Raw genomic sequence first — 18,012 nt, 5'->3', positions numbered from 1 at the left:
TGGCATCATCTTCGTTTCCCGTCGTTACTGCGTTGTACTTTAATTTAATTTTTGTTCACTAACGCGTTGCGCCACGCGAATGGCCCGCCCGGTCGGTGTGGTTCGGGATGATGTGGTTCGGCATGATTATTTCCGCAAGATGCCGATGCTTAACGCTGGCGCCGGATTTTCTGCGACACAGGGCCCTTACCGCTATTGCGTTGATACTGCTGTCCTTTTCTTATAGCCGAGCTTCTTGGCCCGCCAGGGTATCGTCAGTCAGCTGTACCTTCCACCGCTCAAATGACGTGCTAGGCGTCTTTCAGTGTAAAGAGTCTATTGTAGTGCCGATCTTGAAACAGGGTATGACTCCATCTTCTGTGGTGAGCTACCGGCCTATAGCGCTGACTAGCGGTCTCTGCAAGATATTTAAAAAATGATTAATCGCCGGCTATTACACTTCCTCGAATCCAACAAATTGCTTGTCCCTTATCAATGTGGATAGAGAGAAGGCCGATCCAGAATTGACCATCTCGTGCGAGTTGAGGCATACATTCGCGAAGCCTTTGTTCACGAACAGTGCTTCCTGTCCGAGTTCCTTGTTATAGGGGGCTTATGGCACCGCCTGGCGCTCCGGTTATTTTGCGAGATTTCTCGGGAATGGGTATTCGTGGCAGCATGCTTAATGTAATAGAAAGTTATTTATGCAATGACACCTTCCGTGTTTGAGTAGGCAATTCTTTATTCAGACCATTTATCCAGGAGACTTGGGTACCACAGGGAGGAGTACTTAGTTTTACCTTTTTTAGTGTGAAAACGAATTCGTTACGTACATGTATTCACCGAAGTATATTTTACTACAGTTATGTAGACGACGTGCAGATGGGATATACCCCGTAACCTCGCCATCTGCGAGCGACAGGTTCAACTTGACCTGAACAAAGTGTCGAGAGAGGTACAGGAGAACGAATTCGAGCTAAACCCCGTAAAAAAACTCCTGGGTCCTTCTTACAACGGAGCTGTTATACGCAAGTTCCCAGTGGTTCGCTGCATGCGTAGACCGCGCGCGTAGACCGAAAACGCCGTAGCCTCGATACAAAGCAAAAGCGTATCGCCGGTGTGCCCCAGCTGCGTTTAATAGCCAAAGGGTATGTCTCTTTTGCTGGTGACGTCACGCATTGCATACGCACGTTATCACAGTTGCGTTCCGGCCGTGTAAAGGATAGGCTGCGTATTGTGCGGACCGAGGAAGAACTGCATGCCTACGAAAAACGACGGCGTGAGCAGAAGTGGAAAAGGGCGCTGAGGCGGCGTGAGGCGGCTAACGCCTCACGCCGCCTTCGCGTCCATTCCCGCTCAAGCGTCGTTACAGAACCCATGGCCGTCTACCATAGCGACCAAAGCTATAGTCCCCTTAGTGACAAAGTAATCAAGTCGGTAGAAAACGACAATTCATGTGGCATTGGTCTAGTCACCTTAGTGACAAAGTAATCAAGCCGGTAGAAAACGACAATACATGTGGCATGTGTCTTAATTTAAATCAATATAGGTTATCACCATATATACAGCTCCGCTGGTCATCCACCTTCACAGAGTGGAATGGCTCTGAGTTTTTCGGTAAATAGAGGTATGGTTCCAGACCTCCATATTCAACTACATGGTCATTCCTTACCTGCGAGGATATAATAAAAATTGTTGGCATAATGGTAGACAAGAAGCTAACCTTTATTCCACACCTGAAGTACCTTAAAAACAAATTCCTAAAAACAATGAACATTCTTAAAATACTTTCACACATAACGTGGGTTAGGGTCCAGAATCGCCTCATGAACCTTTACAACAAAGGCCTTATACGAACACGTTTAGATTACGGGGCTATAGTGTATCAACGTCCTATGGGCCCTGAAGGTACTCAAATAAATGATAAATTATTAAATCGGCTATTCCTAGCGCCCTGAAGATGGTGGATCCTGTCGACCACCTAGGTGGTGTAATAATAATAATAATAATAATAATAATAATAATAATAATAATAATAATAATAATAATAATAATAATAATAATCAATCAATCAATCATTTATTTATCGTGCCCAGGAACAACCGTGAGGTCTGGGTGCTGGCGCACGTATACATAGAAAAAGAAATACAGCAGGGGAGTATCAGCGAAAAAAAAACAACGAATAAAAAATATAAATCCTGAAAAGAAAAGTGTACATACATGTAACCGAAGGCGCAAAATGCATACATAATAAATAGGAGAAGGGAAGTCGAACAATATGGTGAAACTAAGACACAACAACGGAAAGCTGAGAGCAGAACAAAGACAGAGAGTTGTGAAAAATATCAAGGTCATGAAAGTGGGCGTTATAAAGACTCTGTATTCTATGGACGGTTGAGTGTTGGTGGTGACAGGCAGCAACACGGAAAGGTCTGTGTTCTCTGGTGATTTTGCGCGGAATACGAAATGTGATACAACTGAGGAGTTCGGGGCACATGAGGATACCGTGAAGGAGTTTGAAAAGGAAAAGCAGGTCAGCACGATTACGTCGGCAGCGAAGTAAGGGCAATGGCAATAATCCAACAGTGCTAGAGCAGGGCCCAGAGTCCGTGTTTGCAAAGCGGTGATGATATATGCTTAGAAACTTTTTCTGGACCCGATCTATAATGTCACTGTTGGATCTAGAAATGCCATTCCAGACGACCGACGCGTATTCGAGCTGAGGAAGACAGATCGTTGTGTACAACTTGCGGAACGGTGTAGGAGAATTGAATTCTCTCGACAGTCTGCAAACAGAGCGAAGAGTGCGCATGCCCCGCATTGCAACGCCTTTAGTGTGAGCTGAAAAGTGTAAGGATCTATCAAAAAGTACACCAAGATCATTGATCTCACGGACCTTACACAATGGTACAGAATCTACTGAATAAGAAAAAGAGATGCTTGCTGTTTTGCGGGTGAAAGTCATGACTTTGGTCTTAGCAGCATTCAAGGTGAGGTTATTATCTGTGCACCATTTAGAAAAAGAAAGCAGGTCAGACTGCAGGATGCGACAGTCATCAACAGTGTGAATTGCCTTAAAGATCTTTATGTCATCAGCATATAGGAGGAATGAAGAATGTCGAATGGCGGAAAGAACGTCATTAATAAAAATTAAAAAAAGGAGTGGTCCTAACACTGATCCTTGAGGAACGCCGCTGGTTACCATGTACGATGAAGACGTTTGGCCGTTGACGTTAACAAAACATGATCTACCAATAAGATAACTCCGCAATAGATTTACAATTGACGAGTCAACACCAAAGTGCGTAAGCTTGATGAGAAGCAGTGAGTGGCTTACCACATCAAAAGCTTTACTGAGGTCGCAATATATGGTGTCTACTTGCCCCCTTTGAAGTACCGGCGCGGAGATATGTGTCATGAAGCTTGCGAGATTTGTGATAGTAGAGCGGCCGGTGAGGAATCCATGCTGATTCGGAATCAATGTGTTCTTCACAGTACAAGACAATACGTTGTGAAGAGCAAGCTCAAAAACCTTAGACGTGGCACAGAGAAGAGAAATCGGGCGATAATTTGAGACATCGGTTTTACAGCCAGACTTAAATACAGGAAAAAAACGAGCAGTTTTTCACATGTGAGGGAAGGTGGAAGTATTCAGAGAGCTATTAAATATAGATGTCAATACTGGGGCAAATATACCGCTGTACGCTTTTAAGATTGCGGAAGGGATGCCATCAGGACCGCAAGATAGGGAAGGCATCAAGCGCTTAAGGCATTCGATGATCAGCTTTGCATCAAACAACACAGGACTAGATGTAGGAGCCGTTGTGTGCTGCTGACTGACACCAGCGTTGAAACCTGAAGGCCTATATAAGGAAGAGAAATGGGCAGCAAAACAATCCGCTACTGCTTGGACTTCTACTCCACCAGAGTCGAGCAGGCGAAAACACTCTCCGCGATTACTGGTACGCTTGCGGATATACTTCAAAAATTCCGCCGGCCGGTCGGAGGCGCTCTTCTCCAAGAATGCAATATATGCGTCATGATCCCGCTTATAGAGGCGTTTGCAGAGAGTTCGAAAAAAGCGGAATTCTTCTCTCCACTCATTAGGCACAGGAATTCTGGATTTACGGTGCGCGCGATCTTTATGCTTTAGGGCAGTAATAAGTTCAGATGAGAACCAATTGGATATTTAGAGTGCCTAGGACTGTACTGAGGAATGTATTGGCGCATATCGCTCAAAACAAGCTCTGTAAACTGATCTATTTGGTCATCAACATTAGTTTTATCTGTGACCAGGGACCAATCTCTCGTGGACAAGAAGTCGTACAAGCCAACATAATCACCCCGCTTGAAAGCAAATCGAGAAGATTCATTAATGCCAGTCGAGAAGCTCTGCTTCAAGGCTGACACAGAGGCAGTTATCTTAAGTGAGGGGTGAAACTTATCGGGACGGACAAGGGAAATGTCAGAACAGGAAACATCTATAGCTTGAGCATTAGAGAGGCAAAGGTCTAAAACGTTGCCACAGGAATTGGCGATCAAATTGTGCTGCTGAAGAGAACAGAAGGACATAAAGTCTAACAACAGGCTGCATTTGTTCTCTATGTAATGATTATAATGAGAATATGTAAGCGTGGTCCAATCAATTCCTGGTGTGTTAAAATCACCAAGACCCCGCAGGGGCGTCTGCGTCAGCAGGCGTTTGGTGTGTTGCGACACCACGGACCCGAGCACATGGGGGTTGGACCCTCCCGCGTCCAACCGTGCGCGGCTTAGCCGTGTCCGGAGAAAAGGGGATCCTGGAGGTTGAGCCGAAGCCGGGTGTTTGGACCTTTATGGCCCCCCGGCGGAGGCAACACACCTCTTTGGCCTCGGCTTCACGTAGACGGCACCCCCGGACTGACCCACCCGGGGGAAATCGGTAGTTGCCTTTTCCTGTCTCTCTCCCTCCAACCTTCGTCTTTCTCTCTCACTTTCCATCTCTCCTGTCTCCTCTTCACTTCGTTTTACTTCCAATTTTCCAGGCAGCAAGGGTTAACCTGGTGTAGTTTATCCAGCCTTGGGTCTATTATATTAGGTTATAGTGGCTTTGTACAGCTGGCGTCTTCGTTGCCTTCGGGTTTCGTAGCGTCCCCATGTTGGGCTCGGTGGTGGGTGGCTGGCATAGCTACCGAAATTATTGTTCCCTTTATGGCTTTTTCGTCATTCCCCCGACTCCCCGATCGCCCTCTTTCCAAGAGAGGGCGCACCGATGACTCTCTGAAGCTTTTTGTCCAGACCAAAGAAATATACCCGAAGTACCACGTGCTAAGTTGTCAAAACAGTGATAAAACTGCAAGAACACTATCACCATTTGTCGTTGCGAAATGCCTTACTGAGAAACTAGGTCCCGGCTATAAGGTCACAAAAATGGCCAGCGGTGATCTATTGATAGAACTTAATGACAAGAATCAGTTCGAGAAACTGTCCGGACTTGCTGAAATTGGTAATACCCCTGTCTCGATGAACCCCCACCGATCTCTGAACAGTTCACGCGGAGTTATATCAGAACAAGATTTCCTTGACTTGAGTGAAACCGAGCTCCTTGAGGGCTGGAAGGAACAGCATGTGACAAATGTCCAAAGAATTAAGATCAGGCGGGATGACAAAGAGATCCCCACTAAACACCTAATTTTGACGTTTTGCACAAGTACCTTACCAGAATATATTGAAACAGGCTATCTGAAAATCAAACTTAGGCCCTACATTCCAAACCCTCGCCGCTGCTTTAAGTGCCAGCGATTTGGTCACGGCTCTCAAAGCTGCCGGGGCCGTACCACATGTGCAAAGTGTGCGTCGCACGATCATCCTGCTGACAATTGTACTGAGACACTACACTGCGCAAACTGCGACGGTGATCACCCTGCATACTCCCGCTCATGTCCTTCCTGGAAGAGGGAAAAAGAAATAATTACGTTAAAGTTCAAAGAAAACATTTCCTTTCAGGAAGCGCGAAAGCGCATTTCCTTCCTACATATCGCAGGGTATGCTGATGCGGCGCGTAAGGGGGCAACGCCGCAGCAGACTCCGGCATCAGCCCGGCCCACAAAGAGTGTGGCCGCGGCTGTGCCACCAGCCCCCCAGGCGACAGCAGCCAGTGCTGCTGCGCCATCTCTTAAGGAGGGCCCATCGACCTCTGGGTTGGTGGCCTCCAAGGCCCTGCTTTCTGAGGCAAGGCCTACCCTGAAAACACCCCGCTCGAATGAGCGGAAGTCCAGCGGCTCTCAGGAGTCGATGGACACAACTACAAGTCAGCCGGCGCACCCAGCGCCTCCTGAGCGGCGCGAATCTCGCGACCGCTCCAAGAAAGACAAAACACGGATTACGGGGCCTGGAAAGGCTCCGTAAGCCAATTGGACTCCTCTTGACACACAGCACAAGAAAACAAACAATATGGATACACAAATATTACACTGGAACGTGAGAGGTCTTATGCACAACCTCGATGACGTTAAAGAACTTCTACACAAATACAATCCAAAGGTGCTGTGTGTTCAAGAGACACACCTCAAACCAACACAAGGTAACTTCCTCAGGAAATACGCCATTTTCCGAAAATATCGAGATGACGCACTCGCCTCTTCGGGCGGCGTCGCAATCATAGTGAGCAAAGATGTTGCTTGTCAGCAGTTTCTTCTCCGAACTCCTCTTGAGGCAGTCGCAGTCCGAGCGGTGCTCTTTCAGAAGTTGGTCACTATAACTTCCCTATACATCCCTCCGAATTACGAACTCTCTAGATCAGAGTTTCTAAGCTTTATCGCTGAACTTCCCCAACCATATATCGTTGTTGGAGATCTAAATGCCCATAGCAGCCTGTGGGGCGATTCTCGTTGTGACGTGCGAGGGCGCTTAATTGAAAACTTTCTTTTCTCATCTGATGCGTCCTTGTTAAATAAAAAAGAGCCCACATTCTACAGCGTTGCACACAAAACATACTCATCTATAGATTTAAGCATCGCATCAAGTACACTCATGCCATATCTGCAGTGGAATGTTATCAAAAACCCTTATGGGAGTGACCACTTCCCGATCATATTAACATTGACAAAAAGTGAAGAAAACTCTCCTCATGTTCCCCAGTGGAAGATTGATTCTGCCGACTGGAAGCAATACAGAGAGCTCACCCACCTAACATGGGATGACATCCGTAATCTTAACATAGACGACGCAGTAGCATATTTCACAGCATTTATTGTGAATATAGCTTCCATATGCATCCCAGAAACACAAGGAAAGCATTCGAAACGACGTGTTCCTTGGTGGAACAATGACTGTAGGGAAGCACGAAGAAAGCAAAATAAGGCTTGGGGACGCCTTCGTGACTCTCCAACAACAGAAAATCTCATAAACTTTAAAAAAGTAAAGAGTGAGGGTCGAAGAACGCGCCGCCGTGCTAAAAGGGAAAGCTGGCAAAAATACATATCAGGCATAAATTCTTACACAGACGGAAAGAAAGCCTGGAACCGAGTTAACAAACTAAACGGCCGGCAAACTCATCATCTGCCATTAGTAAACAACCAGGGAAACACTCTTGAAGACCAGGCTGATTTTCTAGGTGCCCACTTTGAGTACATTTCTAGTTCGGCCCATTACACAGATACATTTCTGCGGTACCAGCGGCAAGCAGAGCGATTGCCCCTGGATCAGAAAATAACACAGAATGAACCTTACAACCGTCCATTCACCTTGGCGGAATTTCAGGCCTCACTGAGTTGCTCTAATAAGACAGCGCCAGGAAGAGACAGAATAGCTTATGACATGATCAAACACTTACACCCTGAAGCACACAAAACACTTTTGTCGATATTTAACTCCATATTCTGTGGTGGGTACATCCCGGCTGCCTGGAAAGAGGCAATAATAATTCCCATTCTCAAAGAGGGCAAGGACCCCTCTTCGGCCAGCAGTTATAGGCCTATAGCCCTAACAAGTTGCCTGTGCAAACTCTTTGAGAAAATGACTAACCGGCGCCTGATCCATTTTCTTGAAAGTAACAAAATACTAGATCCCTTACAGTGTGGCTTCAGGGAAGGTAGATCCACAACAGACCACCTTGTCCGCATCGAGACAAATATCCGGGATGCCTTTGTGCATAAACAGTTTTTCTTGTCGGTGTTCTTAGACATGGAGAAAGCCTATGACACCACATGGCGTTTTGGAATCCTTCGTGATCTGGCAGGAATGGGCATCCGAGGGAATTTGCTGAACGTGATTCAAAGTTATCTCTCGAACCGCACATTCCGTGTTCGCGTTGGTAACGTCTTATCTCGTCTATTCACCCAAGAAACTGGTGTACCACAAGGAGGTGTGCTGAGTTGCACCCTATTTGTTGTAAAAATGAGTTCTCTCCACAGTGTGATACCACGCACAATGTTTTATTCAGTGTACGTGGATGATGTGCAAATCGGTTACAAATCTTGTAATCTTGCTATCTGCGAGCGACAGGTGCAGCTTGGCCTCAACAAGATTTCCAAGTGGGCGGACGAGAATGGATTTAGACTAAACCCACAAAAAAGCACGTGCGTCCTCTTCTCGAACAAAAGAGGTCTGCAACCAGACCCCTCTGTTGACCTTAATGGAGAACGGCTATCTGTGAGTCATGAATATAAATTTCTAGGCCTCATCTTAGACTCTAAGTTAACTTTTGTCCCGCACCTTAAGTACCTGAAAACAAAGTGCCTGAAGGCTATGAATCTGCTGAAGCTCTTGTCACGCACATCATGGGGAAGCGACAGGAGATGCCTCCTTAGCTTATACAAAAGCCTTGTACGGTCACGCCTTGACTACGGAGCCATAGTTTATAACTCTGCAACACCTAGCGCTTTAAAGATGTTAGACCCCGTTCACCATCTGGGTATTCGGCTTGCTACAGGCGCCTTCAGGACTAGCCCTGTAGAAAGCCTGTATGTTGAGTCGGATGAATGGTCCCTGCATCTCCAAAGAGCATACTTAGCTCTATCTTACTCCCTGAAGGTAAAGGCAGATGTAGAACACCCATGCCATTCCACTATAAGCGACATATCGGCTGCCAGGCTGTATCAAAACCGGCCGTCTGTGAGGACTCCTTTGTCCATGCGTCTAGAAGCGTCGGCTGAAGAAACAGGCATCCTACTGCAGGAGAATGTCTTAACTGCTCCCAGTTGGCTTCCACCACCTTGGGAGTGGCAGACTATTGAGTGCGATGTCTCCTTCATAGAGATCTCCAAGCACGCACCTGAGACTCATATACGCTCACACTTTCTCGAGCTTCAGGCGAATTACTCATGTGCAGAATTTTACACAGACGCTTCCAAATCTCCTGCTGGTGTTGCGTACGCAGCTCTGGGACCGTCTTTTTCGACATCTGGTACACTAAATCCACATGCAAGTATTTTTACAGCTGAAGCATACGCAATCCTCTCAGCAGTTAAACACATAAAGCGAATGAATGTTACCAAAGCAGTTGTGTTCACAGACTCATTGAGCGTCGTTAGAGCTCTAATGAGTCTACGAAAATACAAGAATTCAGTTTTTAACGAACTCTACAGCTGCTTATGCTCAGCCTACATGGGCAACCAAACGGTCATAGTATGCTGGGTACCTGGCCATAGAGGCATAAAAGGCAATGTAGCTGCAGACGAAAGTGCCACGTCAGTTGTTTTTAAGTATACAGACACAAACATACCTATCTCTCCCACAGACCTAAAGCCTTTCTTGCGCCATCAGTTGCGGAGATGTTGGCAAAGGCAGTGGGACAACGAAGTGTCAAACAAGCTACATATGATCAAACCAAGAATAGGGAAATGGATGTCCGAGAAAATGGCAAGACACAAGGAAGTGCTTCTTTGCAGGTTAAGAATAGGTCATACTTTTGGCACACACTCGTACCTCCTTTCTGGAAGTGATCCTCCAAAATGTGATAGGTGTGGCGACATTATTACAGTCCTCCATGTTCTTGTCGAGTGCCCTGAAATAGAAGGCCAGCGTAAAAAGCACTTTTATCCCGCATATCGTGAGCACATCCCTCTTCACCCAGCATTCTTTCTTAGCCATGAGCCGCTTTTTGATTTTAATACAGTCTTAAAGTTTTTAGCAGATGTAAACATTTTACAAATCATCTGGCCAGGGTATCTGTAGCGCAGCCTCGTCTTGCAGGCTGCAGCTGCAGTGCAAATGTTTGTACAGCAGGTGCCTCTCAGCCCTTGATTTCAAGGAACCACTTGAGGCACTAGTGCAAATGTATACGTTTTAATACATCATTATTTGTAACAGAATTTTTATAGTCATAGCACTAATCATTAGTCATTGTCATAATTTTAATGCCAATATATTTTACGCAATTTACAGCGACTTGCTTTTAGGCCTTTTTACAGCCATGTTACATCAACTATTTATCATTCATAGACCACTCTATGGTACATTGGAAAACTATCATCATTTGTCATGGCGCTCTTTGGCCATATCTGGCCCTTGCGCCAATAAAAAACCACATATTATTATTAAAATCACCAAGAAGGATTACTCTGTGTTTGCGATGGGAGGATAAAACATTTTCAATAGAAGAGATGACCTGATCAAACAAAGCAGGAGAAATATTTGGTGGAACGTAGAAGATTCCGATTAACAATTTTTCACAGCGCGCTAGGCTGACTTCAAGCCAAATCGATTCTTGTACACTTTCTATGTCGCTGCGCCTTACACATGTCAGTGAGTTGTCAACGGCAATAAGTACGCCACCACCTTTTTGCTTAACTCCACTGAACTCCCGGCCACTGCGAAAGACGTTATAATGTGGCGGAAAAAAGTCTGAGGAGGAAATTTCACTGCAGAGCCAAGTTTCGGAAATAACAAAAATAGGAAAGGACGACGAAATGACATTGGCGAAAAATTCACGTGCCTAAATGCGAAGTCCACGAACATTTTGGTAGAAAATGTCCGGATTACACACCACTTTGATCGTTTGGGGTCTTCTCTGAAGCATGAAGCATACCGTCGTGTAGCACCCCACGGAACGGCTTGAACAGGCACCCCATTGGCCACATAGACGGGTCGTTCAGGCGCTTAAGAGCTTCATCGTCGATGGCTTCGTCAGCGCAGACGAGAAATGAGGCATAGGAATTATGCCTCGTCTTCAGGCGTTTGCAGGCGATTGGCGGTGCTCCGACGTTTGACAGGTGAGCAGTCAGATCCGCAGACGTCGTATTTTGAGAAAGCCTGGACACAAAAATGGCTTTCGGTCCCGGGGCGCGTTTCGCTACAGATATTGCCTTGCTCTCCCCAGCTCCAAAACAAGCAGGCCGACGTTCACTCCGAGTTGCCTTGGAGAGATGGTCAGCGGTGACAGCACTCGGCGAAGCAGTCTGGACGGTCACAGCATAGGTTATCTTGGACGGGTGGAGCGGCAGCACAGTAGGAGAAGTGGGCGGCATCACAGTAGGAGAAATGGGAGACGGCTTGCCAAGCACATCACGCAGGGAACGCACCTCGACCTGTAGCGCACCTATAGTCTCGGCCTGCTGAGCGGATGCCAGCGCGTTTACCCTGTGCAGACGCTCGTTATCACTTTAGTTATCACTCCGCAGCCGCGCCACCTCATCGCTGAGGAAGGATATTCCCTCGAGCGCCTGAAGGAGAAGGCCACGGAGGGCCGCCATGTCACCAACCGCCTCAAAACCGGTCCCGACGAGAGCGGGGTCCTGTGGAGGGGTCGCCGACGGGGAAGCAGCGGGCGTGTTGGGATCGCTAAGCCTAGCCGCTGGAATGTCGGCGTGGTCGGCGTTCTGGCACAGGTTACACGTGAAAGCTTTCTCTCCAGACTTCAGAAGCTCAAGGTCCTCGTCGGGCCATGCAATACACTTCACGTGTGCACGTTTTTCGCACGAAATACAGCGATGAAACTGCTGTTTTCCGTAAAAAGGCTGGGAGCACAGAATACAGACGTCCGTACTAGGCGCCATCTTGCGAAGCAGATAATAATAATAATAATAATAATAATAATAATAATAATAATAATAATAATAATAATAATAATAATAATAATAATAATAATGAAGAGAATGACATCCCGGGCTCAGCGATCATCATCACGAGGAAAAGGCACGAGATCGATTATGTTCTCAATATTTGCGGTAAAGGTTTCATTAGGTTCCTGTGCCCGTGTGCGCAGCCGTTGTTCGGCGCGCAACTTCCGCACGGCAGCGCGACCGAAAACGGCAGATATGGCCTCCCTGAACGCGGACCAGTTCTCAAATTCAGAATCGTGGTTCGTATACCACAGCTTCGCCATGCCAGCCAGGTAAAAGTTCGCGGTACTCAACTTAGCAGCGTCATCCCACTTGTTGGGTCCACTAACTTTTTCGTAGGACGACAGCCAGTCCTCGACGTCCTGGTCTTCCGTACCCGAAAATACCTGGGGTTCTCGCTGGCGAACCGGGTCGGGGCAAACGGCGGCCGGGAGAGGTGGCGGCGGTTGGGTAGCGTCAGCTGGCATGGTCGAATGCAACGTGCGGGATCGGAGTTCCAGGGTGCCGGCGATGTGTGTACCCAGCACGATCCACCAAATGTAAAGAGGTTTATTGGGCGAGTCCAACAAACAGGCGGTAGCTCGGAACAGTACGCAGGGAAAACAAGATGGTGGTGTTCGAATGCCGATCTCGTGCCTTTTCCTCGTGATGATGATCGCTCAGCCCGGGATGTCATTATCTTCATTATAATTGTTACCTGTTGGCTGAGCAGCTGAGGCGAAGAGGGTATCCAGGCTGCGGTCGTCACGCTGCTCTTCCCGGAAGGTGGCCAGGTCGGGGGAAAAAATGTCGTCGATGGCGGCCAGAAACTCATCGAAATTGTCGGCGTCACATTCACTTGTTTGTAGAGGGAGCCTCGAAAGACAATCGGCGTCCGCATGATGTCGGCCACTCTTGTAACGGACTACAAAGTTGAATTCCTGTAAACGTAGCGCCCATCGAGCAAGGCGGCCAGACGGGTCGTGGAGACCAACTAACCAACATAGTGAATGGTGATCAGTAACGATCGTGAAGCGGCGCCCGTAGAGATATGGCCGGAACTTCTGGACTGCAAAGACGACGGCGAGACACTCTTGCTCAGTGACGGTGTAATTTTGTTCGGCCTTGCTCAACGAACGGCTGGCGTATGCAATGGCATGCTCGGCGTCACCAAAGCGCTGTACGAGGGCGGCGCCGAGGCCGATTCCACTCGCGTCGGTGTGCAATTCTGTTGTGGCAGAGGGGTCAAAATGACGAAGGATTGGTCCGGAAGAGAGCGGGAACTTCAGTTGACGAAACGAGGAATCGCAATCTGCTGTCCAGATGAAAGGGTTATCCTTGCGCAGCAATGAAGTCAGGGGGTAGGCAGTATCGGCAAAGTTGGGCACAAAACGTCGAAAGTACGAGCAATGACCCAACAAGCTCCTCAGCTCGCGCGCTGTGACTGCGGTTATTTAAAGCCGCTAACTGCAGCGACCTTCTGTCGGTCTGGTCGCACCCCGTGCTTGTCCACTAGATGACCAAGTACTAGCGCCTCTCGTTGGCCAAAGTGACATTTCTTTGAATTGAGTGTAAGCGCAGCTTGTTCAAGGCACGTCAAAACAATGTCCTGTCGATCGTTGTGCTCTGCAAAAGTGCGGCCAAAAATGACGACGTCATCAAGGTAACACAAACAAGTCTCCCATTTCAGGCCGCGCAGTACCGTGTCCATAAACCTTTCAAATGTTGCAGGCGCGTTGCACAAACCAAACGGCATGACGTTGAATTCAAACAAGCCGTCTGGGGTCACAAAAGCGGTTTTCTCTTTGTCAGCTGAATGCATGGGTATCTGCCAGTAGCCTGATCGGAGGTCCACAGATGAAAAGTAGGGAAGGCAATCGACAACGTCATCGATCCGGGGAAGTGGATACACATCCTTTTTCGTCACAGAATTGAGACGCTGGTAGTCGACACAAAACCTCCAGGACCCATCTTTCTTTTTCACGAGGATGACCGGCGCAGCCCATGAGCTAGAGGATTCTTGGATGATGCCCTTGGCTAGCATGTCGTCGACCTAATAATAATAATAATAATAATAATAATAATAATAATAATAATAATAATAATAATAATAATAATAATAATAATAATAATCAATCAATCATGTTTAATCAATCAATCATGTTTATTTATCGTGCCCAGGAACAACCCTAAGGTCTGAGTGCTGGCGCACGCATATATTACAAACCAAAAAAAAAGACACTCAGGGAAAAATCACTAAACAATAAATGAATAAAAAAAATTGTGAAAGGAAGAGAGTACCGACAACAAAGCGCAAAGTAAATACAAAAGAAAAAGGAGGAGAAGGGCACTTGAACAATACATGATATTATAATACCAGGCAAAGCTCGGAAAAGAACGATGACAAGGAGTTATGAAAGATATCAAGTTCACGAAAGTAAGCGTTATAAAGATTCTGTATTCTGTGGACAGTTGAGTGTTCGTGTTGACAGGCAGGAACATGGAAAGGTCTATGTTCTCTGGTGATCTTGCGTGGGATGCGGAACATGACACAGCTGAGAAGTTCGGGACACGTGAGGTTACCGTGAAGGAGTTTAAAGAGAAACAGAAGGTCAGCGCGATTACGTCGGTCGCGAAGTGAAGGCAATGACAATCCAACAGTGCTAGTACAGGGTGCAATGTCCAGGTTCGCAAACCGGTGATTATATATGCTTAGAAACTTTTTCTGGACACGATCTATAATGTCACTGTTGGATCTAGAAGAGCCGTTCCAGACGACCGATGCATATTCGAGTTGAGGAAGACAGATGGTTGTGTATAATTTGCGGAACGGTGTAGGAGACTTGAATTCCCGCGAAAGTCTGCATACAGAACCAAGAGAGCGCATACCCCGCATTGCAACACGTTTAGTGTGAGCCGAAAAGTGTAAGGTTGCATCAAAAGTACACCAAGATCATTGATCTCGCAGACCTTACACAACGGCACAGAATCTATCGAATAAGAAAAAGAAATACTTGCTGTTTTGCGTGTGAAAGTCATGACTTTGGTCTTAGCAGCATTCAAGGTAAGGTTATTATCCTTGCACCATTTAGAAAAAGAAAACAGGTCAGACTGCAGGGCGCGACAGTCATCAACAGTGTGAATTTTCTTAAAAATCTTGATGTAATAATAATAATAATAATAATAATAATAATAATAATAATAATAATAATAATAATAATAATAATAATAATAATAATTTGTTTCCGCCTAAAACTTTGATGGAAGGTGGGAGAATAAATGTGAGACGGGCCACATTAGCAAGTCCTCACCTCCTGTACATAAGGCGAAATCTGGGGGGAGGCAACAGAACTGACGTGATGCAACTCACTACATTACACATCATAAAGGTGAATATATAGGGAAATGAATTGAAATGAATTTTATTTCCAAAAAGTATATTGAATACATGTTTGAGGCGTAGGGGAGTACAAGCTGCTGTAAAGCAGCTTGACAAAGCTCCCATATCCCTTTTGAACTTGGCAGTGCAGTGTAGTGCATAGAGTACAGTGATTAGACAACACATAAATAGTGTCGTCAGAAAAAGCAGTAAAAAGCAGTACAGTGCGGTAACAAAGTCATAGCACAATACGAGACATTTATTACTAGTACACTTTTAGCTTTGTTACAACGGAGCTCTCTCAAGGGATATTATATGGCATCAGGAAAAACAAATAAAACGTTCTCGCATGCTTTTAAAAGCAAAAGAAGAGCTGGGTATGCTTTGTTGCGGGATTTTAAACTTATTTAAAATATATGGACACGCATAACAGAGTGTTTCAAATCCATAATTTGTGCGTGGGTGTGGAAGGTGCCAGTGTTCATGGCATCGCGTTGGGTAATTTGCAGGAATTTAATGTAAGTTTGCGATGTCTCTAAGCAACATATTGTTTCGATTTACCTGAATTTTGTAGGACGTAAGAATACGGAATTCATAGATTTTTTCTACTTCTATGATCTGGTATTTTGAGAAAAGGGAACTAACGAGTGATGTAAAATGAACATTTATTATAGCTCTCATCGCATCTTTCCGCATTATTAGAAGTTAATTTTTACAAGTAATGGTAGTGCTTCCCCACATTAAATGGCAGTAGTTAATATGCGATGTGAAGAGAGCGTGACGTAATAACATATTTGCTTTAGTTGGTAATGTATGTTGAAATTTCCTTAATAGCCCTACAACTCGAGCTAGTTTGGTAGTTATCAGATCAACATAATTATAGCTACACAACATGAGTTCATAAAAGTAAACACCTAGTGTTTTCGCAATATTCCCTATTGCTATAGTATTTTCACCAAGGGTTAAGCTGAGGTCAGTCATAAAGTGCATATTTTTTTTATCTGAATATAACGGCTTTAGATTTCACTGTGATTACGTAATGGCCAATGCATTTCTTCTGGGCCATACGTGAAGTTTTGCGAGTACGTTATAAATAACCTGCATTCGTTCGTGAAATAAGTATGCTTGTGTCATTAGCAAAAATGATATAATCGACTTCATTATGTGTTTGCACCAAATCGTTTATACGTAGGTATTAAACAGTATAGGGGCCCCAGTATGCTTCCCTGTGGGACGCCATGGCTAATTGATTTCCACTGTGAGCGAAAATTTTGTAGGTGGAGCGAGTGAGTGCGATCAGTCAAGTAGCTGGAAGGTAGGTTAAGCGGTAAGGCGCGGACACCATATATTGAGAGTTTCTTAATAAGAGTGATGTGATGCATCCAGTCGAAGGTTTTCGAGAAGTCGAAGTACACCGATGTACACCAAGTTAAGTACACCAAGGGTAAGTACTTTGCGTTAAATGTGATGTGAGATGCATCCCTTCTGTTTAAGATGCGCAATATATATATTGTGAGACGTCGACCAATGCGATGCCTTTATTTCCGAGCAGTAGCCCGAGTCAGAGACGAAGCACCGCACGAGACAAAAGATGATGATGAGTCGTATGTACAGATGACAACGACGATATGCACAAATAGCGCTCACACACAAGATGATGAGTCGTTTGTACAGATGACGACGATATGCGCAAAATGCGCTCACAATATATATATATATATATATATATATATATACATATATATATATATTGCAGAAAAGCTGAAATTTAACGCGCATAAACAAATTTGCAGTTCAAATGGAGACAATTCGATAGCAGATGAATAGATTAGCGCATGCGAAACAAATCGTTATCTCCCTTTTGTTTTCCATACTAATTATTTCTACAGAGCTGTGGAGCGCTATCGCAGCTGCCTGGACGCCGCGCTGCACGGCGAATCCTGCGATGAGGACGCCGAACTCGGGAGACACGCCAAGTACTTTCGCAACGTGCTCACCTTCAAGTACAGCGACCTCTGCCCCGCGGAGCTGGGGCTTCCTGCTCTAAAGCCCAGAGGTAAGCCCGTGCGCATGTACTAAGCGTGCAAAGGATGGACAGATTCAGAAATGATTTCGCTTTCTTCACATTATCGAAAGGAAGCTAAACAAGAGTGTTAAGACAACCGTAGAGAACGTGAGTCGAGATAACCCCGCCGATAGACAAAGTGTCTCGTATTGACGGAAACGAGCACTGTTTTCGGCATTAAACGAGGGTTTACCATTTTAAATTCTTCACAACGAGTAGAAAAAAATGACGTTTGGCTCCCCCGCGACAATAGCATGTCAAGAAATAGGAAGACCTATCACATCACCCTTGATTATTCTACGCGGCGCTTAGGCCTTTTTTTTTTAAATATTGAAATACAAGGCATTTCCTTGTATTCTGTTGTTATAACTTATAATGCGCTAATAGATATTTGTTTGTTCCGGGTAGAAAAGTGACGCTACCATTACTTAAGGGCTTGCGGTGATGGGCAGTGGCGTAATCATGTGGGGGCGCGGGCCCGTCCGAAATTTATATGTTAGTATGCCGCCTACCCAGCCCGCCCTCCGCCCTCATACTCCCCAGTCAAGGGCCTGCCCCCCCCCCCCCCT

General features: G+C 45.8%; 1 protein-coding gene across 9 annotated transcripts in view; it reads left to right on the top strand.

Annotated features, from left to right (window-relative positions):
* The window catches only part of LOC119434118 (uncharacterized), a 210,484-nt gene that overhangs the window by 110,503 nt on the left and 81,969 nt on the right, over positions 1-18,012 (top strand). For 4 of the 9 annotated variants that reach the window (XM_049658187.1, XM_049658190.1, XM_049658189.1 and 1 more), the window contains exon 6: positions 17,268-17,434. The exons of the other annotated variants lie outside the window; for them this stretch is intronic. In XM_049658187.1, the coding sequence (XP_049514144.1) occupies positions 17,268-17,434 (167 nt within the window). The remainder of the gene's footprint in view (positions 1-17,267; positions 17,435-18,012) is intronic. 9 annotated transcript variants of the gene reach the window in all.

Source organism: Dermacentor silvarum, chromosome 11, assembly GCF_013339745.2.
Source record: "Dermacentor silvarum isolate Dsil-2018 chromosome 11, BIME_Dsil_1.4, whole genome shotgun sequence".
NCBI lineage: Eukaryota > Metazoa > Arthropoda > Arachnida > Ixodida > Ixodidae > Dermacentor > Dermacentor silvarum.
The sequence above is the reverse complement of the archived record's forward strand: the minus strand, read 5'-3'. Positions and strand labels throughout refer to the sequence as shown.